The 18,962-nt window shown below is 35.9% G+C and overlaps 2 protein-coding genes across 2 annotated transcripts in view; one reads left to right on the forward strand and one right to left on the reverse strand.

The window, feature by feature from the left end:
* Positions 1-10,705, reverse strand: part of LOC117391726 (cyclin-dependent kinase 17) — a 42,582-nt gene extending 31,877 nt beyond the window's left edge. Inside the window, exon 1 of the mRNA XM_033989622.2 lies at positions 10,414-10,705. The gene's annotated coding sequence lies outside the window, so the exon portion shown is untranslated. The remainder of the gene's footprint in view (positions 1-10,413) is intronic.
* Positions 10,706-11,445: 740 nt separating this feature from the next.
* On the forward strand, positions 11,446-18,945 carry phyh (phytanoyl-CoA 2-hydroxylase). Its single transcript, XM_033990318.2, has 9 exons — positions 11,446-11,593; positions 12,744-12,799; positions 13,859-13,969; positions 14,507-14,675; positions 14,910-14,991; positions 15,399-15,580; positions 16,528-16,677; positions 17,311-17,442; positions 18,418-18,945. Exons 1-9 carry the CDS (start codon positions 11,528-11,530, stop codon positions 18,469-18,471), a joined length of 1,002 nt encoding a protein of 333 aa, XP_033846209.1. The 5' UTR covers positions 11,446-11,527; the 3' UTR covers positions 18,472-18,945.
* Positions 18,946-18,962: the final 17 nt, after the last annotated feature.

The raw sequence follows: 18,962 nt of genomic DNA on the forward strand, positions 1-18,962 counted from the left end.
GTTTCAGTGTTTATAGTTTCCAAAGTTATCGGACACCCTGGCTGTGGAAAAGTGCATTTAGCACTTCATGTAATTACCGTAAGGTGAAAACCGCAGTTGTGGTTCGACCAACACCATTCAACATGTTTTTTTTTTCCCCTCAAATGAATGGCTTTGTGCAGGTTAGATGATCCTCTTATCAATAGTTCACACCAGCAAGAAATCGATCCTCTGGCCCATGTCTGCAGCTCTGAGGAGGAGAGAGCCTCTAATCTAGGCTAATGGAGTAGAGAGGGCAAACATGTTGTGCAGAATGACAACTGCACAGAAAAAGACAGGGTAACCTTCAAACAGGCTCGCCATCTTCCTCTTTTAATCAAATGCAACCCACTTAGACTTCACAGGTAATGACACTGAAGTACAAGCAGGAACACACTGGCTTTATGACTTAAAAAGGGTCAATTCAAGGATATGAAGACAAACCTCATGAAATATTTAAAAGCGCACCTAACCGTTTTTCTGCATGGAAATGTTTTACTATTGTTTGGAATGTCCCACAGTATGGTATAAAAATATCTTATCACCATGGAGACAAGCAGGTGACACTACCAGGCCAAGTTAATAAGTTGGATTACTATATAATATGATATATATATATATATATATTTTTTTTTTTTATATTTCAGGCAAAAGTCATGGGACCCCCATCAAAAAAGTTACATTTTGCATCTCTAACATTGAGTAAAGACTAAATCCATCCTAAATAGAACTATACATATACAACAAAAAGGGACCAGCTTGCAAATAAACAAACTTGGATTAACAACAGAAATTGTTGTCAGCCTGGATCCAACATAATAATAATGCCTTAGTCTTATATAGCATCCCATCCAAGTACTAACCAGGCTCAGCTGATCTCAGAAGCTAAGGAGGCTGAGATCAGGCTTTAACAAGGAGGTCCGGCCACATCACAAGACATGTTATTTTATAATTAAATGCTGTGATCTTGTAATCTTGCGGCTACTTTGCACAGTTGTTGATTTCCAGCCAAATTAGCTTGATAAGTATCTACTCTATTGTACACAGACTAGATACAGTGTCCCCTATGGTGCTTCTGTGAAACCGACACCTTCTGCTCCTCTTGTTACATAACAGTGAAGCGTCTCAGTATCACTACACTGCACAAACTAACCAGGGATAACAAGGCGCTTCCGTTCTCTACTCTTTCCATCTCTCTCCCTCTCTCCCCCTTTCACTCACAGATGGATGGATGAGTGTTGTGAAAGTTTGGTTAGTGAATCCACATGGTTTTAGAAGAAACATTCCAGTAGAGAGAGATGGGAAACTATCTGCTAGTGTAGATTAAATCATATGAAATACTACACTAAAGCATTCCATGTGTGTATGTAAATTTTAGATCAAACGTATACATGCACACCACATGGTAAAGCTGATCCGAACGTCTCTTCTTAACTAGCACATCACTGAAAATAACACTTGATTTATTCACTTGACAAAATAATAATTACTACATTTTTCCAAATCCCATAATGAAAAAGTCTTTTGAAGTCTCACAATCGGTGGCTTCCATTTACCCTTGATGCTGCTACTGGATTGAAATATCATTAGGCTAACACCCACCACCAGAAAAACCAAAGCACTGCTAAACCTCAAAACTAGATTTATCTTTTCTCATCTCCCTCATTCATTCCTCCTCCTCACAGTTCTAATTTATGGCAATCTAAATATTTCCAAGTTTGCCCACGAACAAATCTTCTTCTACCATTGGTAATACAGAGAGATCTTCAATGCACTACAGGAGCAAGGAGCAAACAGTCCATTTCGTGCCTCATTGCGACTCTTATCGTGAGGGAAAGTTGTTTACAGTCATATGCCTGTTTACATTTTATTGCATCATTTAACCAAATCTGATTTAAATGAGAAAGTAAGGACATTGCAGCTTTCCCCATGCAAACTATGATTTTGCAGTAATTTAGAATCACAAGTACACAATTGGAAAAGGTTAGTTGAACACACAGAAAAAGAAGAAAAAAAATGAAAATGATTAAAAAAAGAAAAGACAGGTTTGAAAAGACTATTGAGCAGTTACATGCAGGAGCCATATAAAGAATGGGACATTCATCTGCAAAGTGATAACTAGTTCTCATTGATTCATTGATACAAATCTGAATTATACCTTAGATAATCAGTGTGCTCTAGCTTTCTCGTAACCTCAAGACACTTCCTTTAAAAATGTTTCTATGCAGAACTGGATCCAACCTTCAGGAGGCCCTGAGCAAAATTTGGCTTGGAGGCCCTCACCACTTCAGAGCCACTTGGGCTATTGATTATTATTCTGAAAACATGACGCACACAGCTGTCATCATCTGCACTACACTAAATATACAGTATTTGTAATACTGACATCAAATAGTGACGTACAAAGGCATTTATATAGGCTATAATAGCCACAACAATTAGGCAAGGATACTTTTCTGATGATCAACCAGAGGGGGACATATCAGACATTTTGCCTGTTTTCTAGAGCATTTTAATGTATTTCAGCTGGCTCAAGTGTGATAACATTGATGGATTCTGTATTATAAACTGTGGTAGTGTGACACTAGGCCCCTAAGCATGCTTTAGGAAGGGCTCGAAATGAATACTTCAACATGACACTTTGATTTATTAATTACAGTCTAAATATTATAGACTCACCATCTCTGCATCATAATATGATTAGGACCTATGCACTGCCATGAAAACTTTATGTTCAATATATGCAGGAAAACTTCAAATAAATGTATAAATAACTATAAAAATAAAAAAATTACTGTGTGATTAAACATAACATAATATGCATATAATTTACGTGCAAATGTGCAAATAATTTTGTGTAGCTCATTAATATGCACAATGGGTTGGGGCTTGTTCATGGGTCATAGGTAAGGATCTAAAACTGGAATCCGCTTTAACATAACTTCTGTTTTTGTAGACATGATTTTCCTGTTTGTTTTAGAAATGTGTGTTTTCACTTTAGTCAGCACTATAATCTGGACCCTTTAATTGGAGAATTAACTAAAGAGAAGTTAAGGCCATCTGCTGAGCACATTTGCCCTATTTTGACTCTGTTTATCTTTTGTTAAAATTCAGAAACATAGATCTTTTTTTGTTGTAGACTGCACAAATGTCATTGTGCTTTGATTCACCTGATATTGATTTCACTGTTAAAGACTATTTACAGTGCTGGTTCTTGTAAAGATAAATGATTTGTGAGTTTCACATAGGTATTTTGTGCCTCCTTTTTAGCCAAAAATTTTCAGTACTGGTAGCCATTGCTTAAATGGTTTAAGTTATCGGTACTAATATACCATTAACTTACAGTATTAAAATTGGCATAGTAACCTAAATATAAACAAACTGTGCTACTCAAACATGTTATGTAACATGTACTAATGATTTAAAAGTAATCATTACTACGTATTTGTTAACATTCAGTTAACAGAAATTAAAAGCACCTCTTGTACCAAGTGTCAATGGATTATTAATATAACATAACAAGTGGGGATTATCTGAAAAGCAACAATTTAACAGATAAGATGACAGTGTGTGAAAATAATTAAAAGTTTTCATCTTTTCAATTGGACTTTTAACATGAAATATGATTTAAGAAAATATCAAATAAATGTAGGCAGATGGTAAAAATGTTTGAAGGACGAACGAACAGAAGCTGACTGTACTTGGCAAAGACTTGCTGTACTTACAAATGTGTCAGGATGAGGCAGCTTGTACAAACAATGCATAGATTGCTAAAATTCTGGTACATATGTTATTGACGCTGTTAGATTATTGTGTATATTACTGTAAGTGCTTTTAATTGGCATGAGTAGGGCCTACATTATTTAAAACCCAATACCCAATACTAAGAGCAAATTCAACAACGTCTTCAAAGCTGTTAAGTTAATAGGACAAAGCCACATAAGACATTGATTTTCCAAACCACATAAACCTTCCACATTGAAATTAATTTGTTGCCAACCACTGTTTCTGGAGCAACTGCCCACAATGTTGTCAATTTGCCACACATTTTTCTTTCTATTTCTTCTACTAAAACCAACAATTCAGCAGTATGGAACTTTGTCATTTAAATGTGCAATATAATTATTATTATTATTATGGCAGAATTTTAAAGGTTTTTGTCTGTTTAACTGAGGAGTACAGCAGTTTGTATAAAGCTCAAAACCAAGGCAACTAGTGAAAGCATTTTATCACTGAAAGATGAAGGTGTATGCACATTATAAACACTTGGTCTTAGTCTTGGTCTACAACTTGCTGACAAAGGCTCTGGAGAAGGAGACCAAATAAATATGCAGGATTATTTTAGCAAAATGCAGCTGCAAGTATATATTTGATGGGGATCCAACATTACAAAAACAACAACTGTTAAGCATAAGAGCACCATGAACAGATCGATAAATTACAATAAAGCTGTAATTCAAATGAGTCATACCAGTCATTTTTCATACCCTCCCTTAACCTCACAATGTTCCTCTTTATTCTCTCCATTATGATTCAATACAACAAAGAACACACAGTCAAATTTTATCCGATTTGTTCATTCTATTGAAATAATCCTCTATTGTGCAAGTGAGTAAAGGGAGAGAGAAAGAGCACTGAATATTTTAGCATCACAGGTCTCCAATGACACAACAGAGCTGCTCCCCAAATAAGGGAATGTAACTTCATGTAACTGCCAGGGTTTTTATTATAAAGGTCGTTGTTTGTCTGAGCGCATTATCATCTGTAGCGTCCACAATGGAGCAGCCTAATCTCCCAGATTAAACATAGGCCAGTCTTAGTAAGGGCCAATGGGAATAAACAAGACTGCACTGCAAAAATTAAATAATCTAAAATGAAATAAAATCTATTTAATTTAGAATATAAAATATTGATTGTATGACTCAAGGTGCTAATGATTTCAGTTAAGTTTTAGGAATTTATAGAAAACAAAAATCACACTGAAGCAACAATATAGCAAAAAAAAAAAACAAAAAACAAAAAAACAAAAACACATATCTATATTTTCTGAATTTGAATTTGTGAAGTCAAATAATGAAGGCATAATTCATTAAGTAAATCTAAACAATATTAACTCAAAAGTACCGCTATAATTATCAATAACAATCTAAATTCTACTTCTACTTTTTATCTTGGCTATTTCTTTTCCTGTTGCAGATTTTCTACAGAACAGGCGTGAGGCATGAAGTAAATGATAAGATGAGATGGGTCATGAGGCGGAAGTCAGATTTCTTTGTCAAATGCCATTAGAACGACGACTGAATATAAACTGTGTGAAAACTGTAGCCTATGTTAGCTCTAAATATTATCAGAATCAGTTTCACCATTAGTAACTGTCTCTGTTTGGCAAAAGGACTAATTGAGTAATTTTATCCTTAAAACAAACTTCCTGGTTATCCCAACCATCCAAAGTAATGCACATTTGGCTAATTGTCCAATGCTCAAGCTCCAGTGTGTGCTTTTAAATTGTATTGGACTATGAAATGCACTTTACTCAACCCAAGTTGCTGAAAAACCCTGTATGCAAAAAGCACATGAACTATTCAATGATTAAAAGCTATTGATATTGACGTCGTTACATTATGGTTATATAGGACAGCACTATACGGTTGTATACGTTGTTGACATTTGGCCTCCAGCTATTTTCACACTGGTATTTTCTGGTTGAACTGTGTCAATGCAGCAACATATCAGGCATGTCTGAAATTAATGTATATATTTTTTTAATGTTAGTATAGCTGTAAGTATGGTTCAGCTAGTATGGTTCAGCTTCTGTTTTGTGTTTTCAGTAACACAGTACACACCAAATCAATCTCTTTAATAAAGGCGACATATTTACCTGCTCAATATAGTGCAGCCAGGTGCAATATGGTTGCTTGTCTGTAGGTTTAATTGGACACATGGGACAGAAGAATTGACTTCACTGACCAAAGTACTATTGTATGTAGCCCTCTGGTACAATACACGCAGGTAAACCTTTTCCCAGAAGACCACTACAGGAAAAAACTATTGACAAAAAGCTTAGTCAGTGGCTTTATAGTAAGAGTTTCCTTATTGCTTTTACGGGACAAATTAAGTCATGCAATTTGGTTCTGAATTTCAACATCTTGTACACATTGGTCACAAGTGGTCTGTAAAATGTATTAAAAAAATAGATTCAAACTTTAATTTCAAGAGATAATACTTGCGCATTTTCATTCATTGTGCAGCTTTATATTTAAACAAAGAGGGGAGAAATTAGAGATAAAAGGGGGTCACCATATCGCTATGCATGGACTACATTCATCGTCTTTAGATTTTATTATAACCAAGTTGCAGAGAAAAGAGCCAACATGCAGTACAATAATACCATAACATGAAATACATTTTAAACTTTTAATTTTTACATTTTTGAATATATTGTCATCACATCAATCATGACCAAACATCCCCTCTGTCACCCACACATTCACTCACAACAAAAATAAAATGTTACATTCATGACAGATTTATTTAGTTTTTTCACCAACCAAGCTACTTCCTCCAACCACAACCTTCTCCAAGCTGACAGTAGCATTCACTCTGAGGCAAGCTGACCTAAATACATGAGTAGCGTACTGCGTGTGTCTCCCCATAAAAACAGCACTGCGAGTGTGAATGAGACAATAGATTCACACCACTCTGCATTCTTTGCATGGTTAGCATAACTTTCCCTCATCACTGCATCTGACTGTGAAGCTGAAGTCATCCCACGCTAAAACTGTACGCAGACCAAGAATAAGACCCTAAAAACCCAGTAATTGCCACGTCGCCCCCACTGCTGCAAATCCACCCATAGGGAGTGAACTGACAGCTCAAAACAGCCCCACAAGACGTAAGCTAGACCAACATATGTGCACAATGTCATGGTGTTTATTGGGTGAGGAAAGTATATAGCAGGCAATGCAAAGGGATCATTAGGGTTTAGGGTTTAAGAAAAGCGAAACGTAACTTTAACATAAAATATTCAGTCGCTTCCTATCATGAATGACTGACATTGCTTTGCTATGTTAGCTGTATTTTTTGGTTGTTTTTTTTGCATTTCTTTTAATTAGGACATAAATAAAATAAACTGCTTAATGGGAAATGCTGGATACATATTTTTTATTATCACGTACATAGCCAGTAATATAAAACAATGCAGAAGTCAAAAGTAAGACTTGGTTGTCAAGGGCAACAGAATTTTAAACCTGAGCCCCAGAAACTGCAGTCTACAAAGATTCCCACGCTTTTCTTACAATGATGTTGCAGGACTTTTCTGGAACATAAGCAGTAATGAGCTTTTTGATGAGGAAATTATTATGTGGCATTGGCAAAAGTACAGTAAGTAAGCCAAATCTCCAGACATCACACTGATTTTCTAAAATTCACAGTTGAATGAGTCAAAAGTTTTGATAGACTGAAAATCTCTATTACATAACTTTTTTCTTTGAGAATTTCAACTTCCAGTCTATAACTATTTTTAAAACAACAAAAAACAAGAGGATGGTTTGAAAGTTTTAGTTTAAAAGGGATAATTCATTCTTTATCCCTGAAGCTTATGGGTATTACACAGGTTCATCTATGTAACTGCAAAAGCCAAATTCAGGTCAACATGGTCTCATCACAGTATGATTTTTATTCTGAGATTTTCAGTTTAAAGCACTTCTATACTCAAACACTGTCACATGCCAATTACTTTTTCTCTGAGTGAGTGACGGTGAAGCTAGTCACTGAGAATATCTCAACAGAAGATCGGGGTTCCGATTATCTCTCATAAACCATATACCATGATCACATTCATTCAAAGGTATTACATGTACTGTGGTCACCCTTAAAGTAAAAGCCCAAAAGAAACAGCACACCTATAGAAAATACCAAACTACCACCACAAGAGAAAAGGTGACGATTATTCTACAATCAGTAATTGTTCCTGAATGCTTCCGTAGAACTACAACTTAATCCCTTTATGTCCAAATGAAATGGACACAAAGACCATATTTGTTCAAATGTACAATGATCATGAGATATCTGCATCATGGACCCATCCTCCAGAGATCTACAATGTGATGAGTCCTTGTAACTTACAAAAATGTCCACATTGGTTGCAGTGTTTGACAACAAATAGCAATCATACCAAAAGGATAATACTTGCATTTCTTTCCTGATCCATATAATGCCACTGATCTTGTTGCTTCAGGACAGACAGTGGAAGGAAAAAACATCCCAAACAAACCAGGGCAAACAAATGACATTTAAAGTCTGTTTGTAAATGTTATGTTGATGAATGCACAGTACATACATTAAATACTTCCTACAGATACTATTTAATGAAGCAAAATAAGACATTTTACTTTTTTTTGATAAACAGCATTGAAGAGGAGACTCATGATGCATTCACTTTGACAACCAAACAACTTTACCACAAAATGTCAAAAAACACACATGTTGAAGTAATATGAAATTATAAGGACTTCATAACCAATGGCGACAGCGTTGTAGAGCATCCCTGAGTGCATGAAGCTCTGTTATAAAGTATTGTGGTATACCAGTTTTTGAGCCAGATTGTTCTAACCAATAGATAAAGTATGGATATCGCTGTGCGGCTGATGGTAGCCTCCTCTGGTCTGTAATTATCTTTCTAAAGCGGCCGACACAAAAGCATTTCAATGGTCAGTATTGACAGCCCTCTTCCAAAATATAAGACTAGCAAATTATCTGTTGTAGATTTTTTATGAAGAAGATATATAGCACAATTATTACCATAAAATCGTGCCAAAGCAATACTCACTTATTAAAAAACTGTGAGACTTGCAACATTTTGTTTTTTTTCCTTCTGACAAAGCCTAAAATGTAAATGTCTTGACATGTAAAATGCAAAAGCTTTCAAGATCTAAACATTTATCACAAATGTAGCCTTTTGTGTTGATTTTGGCACAGACTAATTCTCTAAGAATGGATATTTGAATGTACTGTGTTAAAATCTGAATCAAATTTGATATGTTGAAACCATTATGTGTTTGTAGAGGAAATATTCCCATGGTAGATGTATGTTCAGATGTATGTTATGTGCACATTTCACGGTACATGCTTCCGGCTCTTATATTGCTGTAGTGAGCCACATAATGCAGGGACAAGTCAATACAAGCTCTGCACTGTGCGGCCTCTGGACATGAGGAGGGGGCTGTGTCAGGCTAATTACACTGTCCTCTGGGGGGGTGTATCACAGAGCCAGCAACATGCATCCGAATGTGGGTCATTTACATACATAAAGAACAGAAGTTACAATAAAAGCATGAACTATGATAGAAATTGATCAATCAACTATGTAAATCCCAATAGTAGAGGTAAGGTACATTTTTATGTATTAATCTGGGTCTTAACCATTTTGAACACTTTAGTCGGTGTTTCACATTGCATAACTGAAAATTGTGTATGGAAAACAAGTTTTATTGTTTTAGCCCTTATATAAGACACAGATTCATTCTTAACTTTTAATGGTTTACCCTGTTCATACCTGTCTCACCTGTCTTTTATTCAGACATTTTTATTCTTTTGATGATCTAACCATGACATAGTTGGAAATGACAATAAAATTAGTTAATCCTGTGATCTCACTTTAATTAAATTGCTAGATGACATATAGCTACCTCCCACAACATAGCATCAGACAGCACCATCACTGATCACATCAAGTGCCTGCTGAACCAACAGAAGAGTTCTTTCAAGTAGAAATGCCAAGCTTCACAAGGACCAAAAAACAAAAAAAAACAAAAAAACACACAAATGCTACCACCTACTTTTTAAATTAATGGCAATGAAGAATATAAGTGGTTAATACTTATATTAATTATTTTAAATGCACTGGGATTGATCTCTTATGTAATGCCAAATTTGCCTTAAATTGGTGCACTACAAGCAGTAGATTTCTATTAAGTTTGCTGTATTGGTTATTGTATTGGTTGTATTAATTTATAGTAGCTTATGTTTTATTAATTATATTTGTTTCTCTCTCTCTATATATATATATATGTGGCAATAAATTGACATCGTTAGGTAGCTTTACAAGTGAACAGGCTTTTTCACAATAGTCAACAGTGTAATAGTGTAAAAATAATTGATTTGTGTAATAATGCACAGGAACTTGAGCCTACCTATGATGATAAAAGACAAGGCTCAAAAGATGACAGAAAAGCAACGCATTCTTCTTCAGTTGTCGCTTCCTATGTTTTCATTTGCACTGGTGCTGCCAATGGACCTAAAGTCTAGTTCACCTGGTATAGATCAATCTGAACGGCATATAAGACATTGCATGCGAGTAAATGCGGTGTCTATTATGAGATCATAAAGTAAACGTACCTGAAAACGTTGAATTCCGTCGCTCCAACCCACTGACTTGAATGTGGAGCTCCCAGGCCCGGATGCCTTCTCTTTATCCGCCCACTGAAGGCAGCACAGCCTCGGCTCAACAAGCTCCTCGTGTGCGCTCAGCTTCCGAAGCCACGTACCGGAAAAGAGACAAATATCCTTTTAGTTAAACATTGGGGGACAGATCTGAGGAATAACAGGTAGAGGGGTTGAGACCGAGCCCCCAAAATGTCGCTGGTGTGGCGGTGGAGCAGTTTAAAGCTGCTGGAGGAGGTCCTCTCGACACAGGAGATGGGAGGAGTGCCAGCAACAAGAGGCAGCAGCTGTCAAGTCAGAGAAACGCACGTGCGAGTGGTCCTTTCACAATAAAGGCAGGTCAGATATGTTTGCATTTACAACATTCAAAATAAAACCAACTTCCGGTTATCGGTATTGAGGTTATTTAATCAAGTGGTCAGGGTTTTAGTTTCAATTGCCAGACACAGTTGAGCTATAATAAATAAACAATAGCCATACATCGGTGGATTTGCAAAGTAGGCCAACGTTTTCACACCCATGTTTATATTATTATTATTATTTTTTTTTATAAACGTTATTGGGCTATTACGGTTTTGGGTTGAGTTATTTAGCAATGGCAAATATGTTTATGTTTGTGCGTACTAAATGATGTATTGGAATTTATTAGAAAGCCACCCGTAAAATGCATAGATAAAAAAAAAAAATCTGGTATCATCAAAGAAATAATGAAATAAGTGATTTATCAGTCTTGATGATGGTCTGTGGTTAACATGGTCGTACGCTATTGTGTAACGCCATCTTCTGGTTGACTACGATAAATGCTTGTCTTCTCGAAAAATTACCTATTTACTACAACCTTTTTTAAAATAATGGACTTCATTTATGTTTTTTGTTACAAGTTATATAGTTATTGTCTTTTGTTAAATTTATCACCATTTAGTTCTTTCTGTCGTGATCGCAGTGTGTCGTGTTACCTCACATTGCTCTTTGGCCCACTTTTGCGCACTGTTTATTATCTCTTGTCTATCCGTGCGCAGTACCAGAGCCAGCCAGGATTGCGGAGGTCCGGGGTCAGTGCGGATCAAAAATGTCTCGGGCAGCGGACAGACTCAAACATTTAATCGGACATCTAGACCGTCCTCCTGCCGCTATTGTATCCTTTACATTGCCGAGGAGACTGAACAGCGCTAGACCGAAACAGAACGTATAGAGGTGGGACAGCACCACGGTCGAGGTCGGGGGTGTTGTTCTGTGTACCAGGCCTCGAATGGAGCACTTTTTTTTTACAATGTTATAATGTTAGCTTTTATCATACCCTACAATGGCCTACGTACATACCGTTATTTTAACAGGATCAACCGGTAGAACAATGCTATTTGGAGCTAGCATGTCAATATTGCACGGGTGTTTTACAAGTGGTGTGTAGTCCAGGGTGAACGAAACAAATAGTTAAAAGTAGTAAAGTACTTTTGGCCTACTTATGTACAATTTTAGCGATCTCATCTTTACTTAAGTAAATTTTACCGTGGGTACTTTTTACATTTACTTCACTACATTTGAGAGCAGGTGTCTGTACTTTATACTATACTCCACTACATTTTTTAACTGTACTTTGAAAAGTACTTTTCATATGATTTGAGGGGTTATTTTTAAGGTTTTGATTTCAAGCTTCAAATCTGAGTAAACAAAAATGAATACACAAAATTCATAATAAAAGTTAAGAAATTGAATTGTATTGCAACTGTTGATTAAAAAAAACAATTCATATTTTGGTCAATATCACAGCATTTAACACTTTAACAACACAAATTAGCAACAACACTTACTTTTTACTTTTAAAGCACAGGAAAAATAATAGTAATCATTTTATTTTACTTAAGTTGAAGGGGTTTTTTTTCATGGGATACTTTTACTGAGTTTTTTTGGGGGTTTTTTTGCTCTAGTATCTGTACCTTTACTCGAGTAACTTCAAGTACTTCTTCCACCACTGGACATAGGGGGACAGACATAATAAGTTTAAAGTAGCCCTGTAGAAAAACACTGCTGTTAAACTGTATGATTTTCAATGCTTATCCTTTTAGATACAGGTACAAAACAGGGACAGGTGGTGGTGACCCTGAATCCAGTGGTTGTCAAACTTTTCACACGAGTCTTCTTCAGTATTTGGGTTCTGAACTACAATGGGTCTACTCTACCTGTTTAGAAAAACTACAGTAAACGTGGCCAACATTGTATTTTGTTATAATCTCAAAACAGAAAAAGGACAAGAATGATTTTGTTGCTCCTTGATTTGTTGCCAATAGAGAGCTTCACCAACTGCTGCCCAAGCGTATGCCCCCGCTCGACCTTTAAATTTAAGGTTAGTCCTGACTTTTTACACAACTTAAGCATTTAGCCTATACCCCTAAAATATGATGCCTGCATGTTGACATATCTACCAAGTAATGAATAAGTTGGCTAATTCCATTTATTTGCCCCCATAGTTTATTCTATTTTACAATATTACCTGTAATCTGCAATAAATTGTTTTATGGCCTTATCAGCTGGGGGCAAAGGTTGACTTTTTTTTTGGTTTGCATAACGTAACACTGACCCCGCCGTAGATTCTAAATGACCTGCTTCTTCTGTTTATTTACATTATGAGATTCATCCTTGTCGTCTTACAGTATTGACTGACCTAAAACATAATATAATATCTAATTATGAACCTTTTTCAAGCTTTGTAGTTATCTGATATGTTTGTGGACTGTTTGGTCACAAAGATATTGAATAAATAAAAAACACACCAGAAGAAAATGGCTTTCCACATAGTACAGTCTGGACTAAACCAGATCCAAAAGAGGACTTAAATATACTGTTTACATTGTAGAATGATTTCCAACATATTTGCTCTTGGACCAGTGTGGCAAGTCTTTTTCAAAGTGTACTTTTGAAGGTGCACTATATAACTTTTCTGGTTAAGGGGTCTGCCATTTGTTTGTCTCCATGGATATAGCCAGGGTTAATCCCATACTGTGGAACATTCTGAGCTAAGCAGTAACATCTCCTTAGAGTAACAAGTAAGTGGTAGGTCCTCCACCTGAAAAGTTTGATGTTGCATTATTAAAACTGATTCAGTGACTGGACAGTGAGAAATTTAAAACATGGCATACATTGTAGTAGAACATGTTGAGGTCTTTTGATACAATTTAACTGCCCAAGTTAGTGGGACGTGTTAATAGCCAAAATAAACATCTTCCTGCATCTTCTCCAGATGTGACCACAACACTTGGCAAGTGTTATGGTCACACGTGGAGAGACACAGTTTTTAAAATAAATGTCCAGATTGAAAATGCCCAAATGTCCACAAACCACTGGATTTATTTTGTGGGTAAATCTGTGCCAAACGCATTTACACAACTGTTGGTGAATGTTATAGATACTCTCTGGACAACAACCTACTGACCCCAGAGCAGAGGCTGTTTTATGAAGAAAATGGCTTCCTCCTCATCAAGAATCTTGTGTCACATGAAGACATTGAGAGATTCAGGTAAATAAAGTTACACAATGGATTTTTTACGTTTTGTGAGTGTGCAAGAAGGTCAACCTGCCACTTTGCCTATAGTCAGTGTTACTGTGCACCCTTCTTCATGCTGGCTAGATCACATTTTTAGAGAAATATTTAATCTAAAGTTAAAGTACGTCATGTTTTTCTGACAGTTTGCCTGGTTAAATAGGGGTTAAAGAAAAATTTTATGAACATGCAGTAACGAGCAATTGAAAACAAATATACTGACAATTTAATTATTTTTTTCCCCCTAGAGCTCCAATCCCATATTTATACTGCACAATGAGTCTAATGGTTAATACATGGTTAGTTCCTGGTTGGCCGGGTTTACCTCACAGCTTTGCAAACATTTAATCTGTAAAGAACTTTGAATTACTTTGTGTACAAATTGTCCTATACAAATAAACATGCCTTACCTTTCCTATATTTAACCTGTGCTACTTAACAGTTGACAATAATATATGCAATAATGTAATGCTTATTTTGTAAGTAATATCGTTATTGTCATGTATTTTTCAGACAGGAGTTTGAGCGTATCTGCCGTCGGGAGGTGCAAGTTCCCGGTCTGGTGGTGATGAGGGACGTGGCCATCGCTAAATCTGAGTTTATCCCGGATCAAAGAGCTGTGTCCAAACTGCAGGACTTTCAGGAGGACCCTGAACTCTTCAGATTCTGCACCTTGCCACAGGTAATGTTGCATTCACCAGCATTAGTATTGAATATATTAAGAAAAAAGTAAAAGCAATTAAGATTGTGCAATTTGGTGGGGCATGGACTTTAAGGGGGGAAAAAAGGATAATATGGGGAAGTCATATATTTACTGGGATTGGTGTGTGTTGGGTAGAGCCGATTCCAGCAAAAATGTAACTTTTCGGACAAAAAACTTTGTAAGAGTTTTGTATGTGTGTGCTTCTTGAACTAGATCCTGGAGTATGTGCAGTGTTTCACTGGACCCAACATTATGGCCATGCACACCATGTTAATCAACAAACCTCCTGACACAGGTATTAAATTTGGTGTATAGTATATCATAGACAGCTTTTCTTTATGTTTTGTTACACCTCACTCTGCTTTATGCAGGACAAGCATATAAATATAACATTGCACAAATGTAGAATATTAATCTTGATTTGAATAGTGTTAAGTATTATATATTTACTTTAATTTCACACTGGTTTCAAATGTGTTTATTTACAAATAATCAAGAGATACAAATTTGTATACATAATATCAGATATTCATAGGTGTCTGTCACATGTTTCCATTTTAAGGACTTCTTTATTTATCTCTCTAATACTTAGGGATATACGTTAAGAGATGGGATATTTTGTATTAATCTCTGTATTAATTTTTCAGATTTACTAACAGACTATTGTACAGTATGAGGATCATTTTTGTTGTCTTGTTTTAGGTAAGAAGACCTCTCGTCACCCCATGCATCAGGACCTGCATTATTTCCCGTTCAGACCTGCTCACCGGATCGTCTGTGCCTGGACAGCCATGGAGACTGTGAATAGACAAAATGGATGCCTGGTGGTTCTGCCTGGGACTCACACAGGGACTCTGAAGGAGCACGACTATCCTGAGTGGGAGGTGAGGACTATATTATATTATATAATTATAATTTGGGTCCTGATTTAAATAACTTGATTTTAATAATTCATTGTGCACTCAAAGTCACAGTAAACGTGGAAGTATAGGCTGTTTCTGATATTTTGTAAGTCATGTTTTCAAAGCCACAATAGACTGACTTAGCTTCATTAATATCAGAAAATGTTTATATTTATATGCAAATTATAGTAAAATGAAACCAAATGATACAATTGTAACACAAGGTTTAAATTTACTAGGTGAAAGAAGAGCTCTGAGACACTCTGATGTGCTTATATGCTTAGTTATTATTTTTAGTTACTTCATTAGGGCACATAAAATGCAGTTGTATTTAATTGTACAAGTGATACATGACTACCACTGATAGAAGACAAAGTGATGCATCTCATAATCTGGTCATGTACATCCAAATATAGACACTTGTAAACCATAGCCTATGGAGAGAGTGGTGCATGTTCATATATAAATCTCAGGTAGGGCTACATGAAGACAATAGAATTATACAATTGTAAATATCAACTGGACAATAAATGACTGTAATTGTGAAACAAGGCAACCCAGATGTTACAGGTAATGTAGGAAGTGGACGTTTCCTCATTTAGCCATGGATAACTTATGGTTCTGAGTTCATGGATCAAGTCAGTAGTAGTACTGAGTATACTGAGGGTGCTTGAGGGGGAAGATAATCTTACTAGGAGAAAGAAGAGATCCACACTCTGATAATTATTATGAATGTAGTTAACTTTAACCATTCAGGACAGTACCAGTTGCTAGTTCTTAGAATACAAAAAATACAACAGTTCACTCAGGAGCAAAGTGCAACAGAAAGGATATCAAGAGCTGAGCATCCTCATTTAAAATACATTTTAAACTAACACGCTAGAGTTGCACATTAATAACCAAATCTATGAATACTTCCTTGACTTCAGGGTGGAGTGAATAAGATGTATCATGGAGTGAGGGACTATAACCCGGACCATCCTAGAGTGCACCTTGAGATGGAGAAAGGAGACACTGTGTTCTTTCACCCGCTGCTCATCCACGGCTCAGGCACGAACCAGACACAGGGTTTCCGCAAGGTACACAACTGCATTACCCACAATTCATCTTGAGTTCCAGTCTCAACACAAAATGCATGTTCCTGTTATAGGCAACATTTTGAGTACTTTTCACCATTCAAAAGATAAGAAATTTAGTTGCTTAATTGCTATGACAACTGTCCTAATTTTTCATCATTCTGAAGTTCATGTATGTACTTCATATCAATATACCAATTGAAGGTGTGAAACTTTACTTACAAAGAAATTATTTAACACATCTTCAACTGGTTAAACATGCAATTTAACTTTAAGCTAATTATAATGATAAAAAGACAAAAGAGGCAGTTCATTGCTTTATACTGCCCCCTATAGGGCTAGTGTGGCTTAGTTTATCGAGAGATCACACATGAATTGAACATGGCCTCAATCATAGGAATGCCTGTTTGTCTCATACATTATGTTCTTCAGTTTAAACTATGTAGTTGCAGAATTAGAGAAAAGTCATATTCTTCATAATCATATTTAGATCAGTTTGGTGATATGTTTGCCTCGTTATAAAATAGACTGTTATTGCGTATCCACAGATATTCAAAACCGAGGTATCTATGTTTGAACTGAAAAGCTGGATTGGTTAATGTCGCATTGTAACATATTTTTTGTGTTGTTTTTAAGGCCATCTCCTGTCACTACGCTGCTGCTGACTGCTATTACATCGACGTGAAGGGAACTACACAAGAAAACATCGACCAGGAGGTGAAAGAGATCGCATTGAAGCGGTACAATTTGGACGGGGTCAGCTTCCAGGTTAGAAGTCAAACCAAACACGTAATTTAAAGTCAATAAATATTTACAACTCAGTAGCAACCTGATCCTTGATAACAGCATGTGGGAGTGAGCATTATAGCAAATGAATTACTACATGTACTTTGTTGACATTAGGGTTGTGGTTTCTAAATTTACTTCCCCTCAAAGGATAGTTAGGAGCTTAGCACACATGCACACTAGTAGTTATTGTGGGTCTGAAAACTTGTTATGGATCATGGATGTGGTGATGGCAAAACGGTTACAGGTTTGATTACCGGTAGGCCTTTCACAGTAATTACTATATCGACTTATTGTTCAATATATGGCAGACGGAACAATTATTTTTGGTGTTTTTTGTTTATCATGAGAACTTTTTCTTTTCAAGTTCTCAATAATATTTAACATACAGTATTTTTATGTTCGTCTATATTTTCTTAAGCAGTTTATCACACAAAATTTTGTTACTGTGTTTGTTGGGTTTTTACAGGGTACTCCAGTGTTCACCCATTAACTTAAAACATGCAGCACTAAGGTTGCCTACGTTTCCATTAGGGGATAAGACATTCCCTAACTTTACTTACTAATCAAGTAAACAAGTTATTTTAATATAACTTTGTATTTGAAAGTGTAAGGAGTACTGTTGCATATAAAAGTACCCTAAAACTGCTACTAGTGGTTTCTAATACTAGTGTGTAAATGTTGCAAAGTGTTACCGTGAGCGATGGAAAGTCATATTTTTATAAGGAGTACTGACTCCCGTGCAGTTAGACACTAGATGTTTTATTATTTCATGCCTACATTTCAGAATATATGTTGCATGTAGATTACTGTTGTGTAAAAGTCTATATTTGGACAATGGAGAAGCCAGGCACTGTGAGCTCTGTAGTTTGGTTCCATCTTGTACGCAAGGAATAGTGTAGTTCAAAAGTGTGTGTGTGTTTTCTATAAATTAAGTAAATTTGATCTGTTTTATAGGACACTTGGGCTTTCAGAGGAAGACTGGTCCAAGGAGACAGGATTTCAATGTGAAAGGCAAGACGTTTGAAGACTGACCATTGAACTGTGGAGAAATCTTTGAAAAAAAAAAAACACTCATACGTTTGTTTGGGAGGAATTGTTATCGGGATTGGGTTTGTTTCAAAAGCACTTAAGAGTTATAATTTAAGCAATTACATACCTCATTATGAGATTGGGCTAACATTAATAGCTATAATCTTTGTACTACATGTTAATTGTTTAAATATACTGTGGATATTTAAACAGTTGAAAAGATGGAAATGGTTGTAAATGGCTGTAAAATAGAATTAACTGTTTGTCTTGTCTTGTTTAATGAATGGGAATAATAACTGAAGCAATCATGTGTTTAGCAGGTTGTTATGAGGCCTTAATCATTACTAAGTTGCCTTAACCATTTTATATGTGTAAAGATGTGACTAATTTGAATTGTTTATGACAGTAATGTAAAGTGAATCAATTTTAAAGAATATATTTAATGCAATACTTCTGACTGTTTTGAGTGT

Source organism: Periophthalmus magnuspinnatus, chromosome 23 (genome assembly GCF_009829125.3).
Source record: "Periophthalmus magnuspinnatus isolate fPerMag1 chromosome 23, fPerMag1.2.pri, whole genome shotgun sequence".
Classification (NCBI taxonomy): Eukaryota; Metazoa; Chordata; class Actinopteri; order Gobiiformes; family Gobiidae; genus Periophthalmus; species Periophthalmus magnuspinnatus.

Coding starts and splice junctions, on each gene's coding strand:
- phyh (XM_033990318.2), top strand. CDS start 11,528: ATGTCTCGGGCAGCGGACAGACTCAAACATTTAATCGGACATCTAGAC. Junction 13,970..14,506: donor GAAGACATTGAGAGATTCAG/GTAAATAAAGTT, acceptor TGTATTTTTCAG/ACAGGAGTTTGAGCGTATCT. Junction 15,581..16,527: donor ACGACTATCCTGAGTGGGAG/GTGAGGACTATA, acceptor CCTTGACTTCAG/GGTGGAGTGAATAAGATGTA.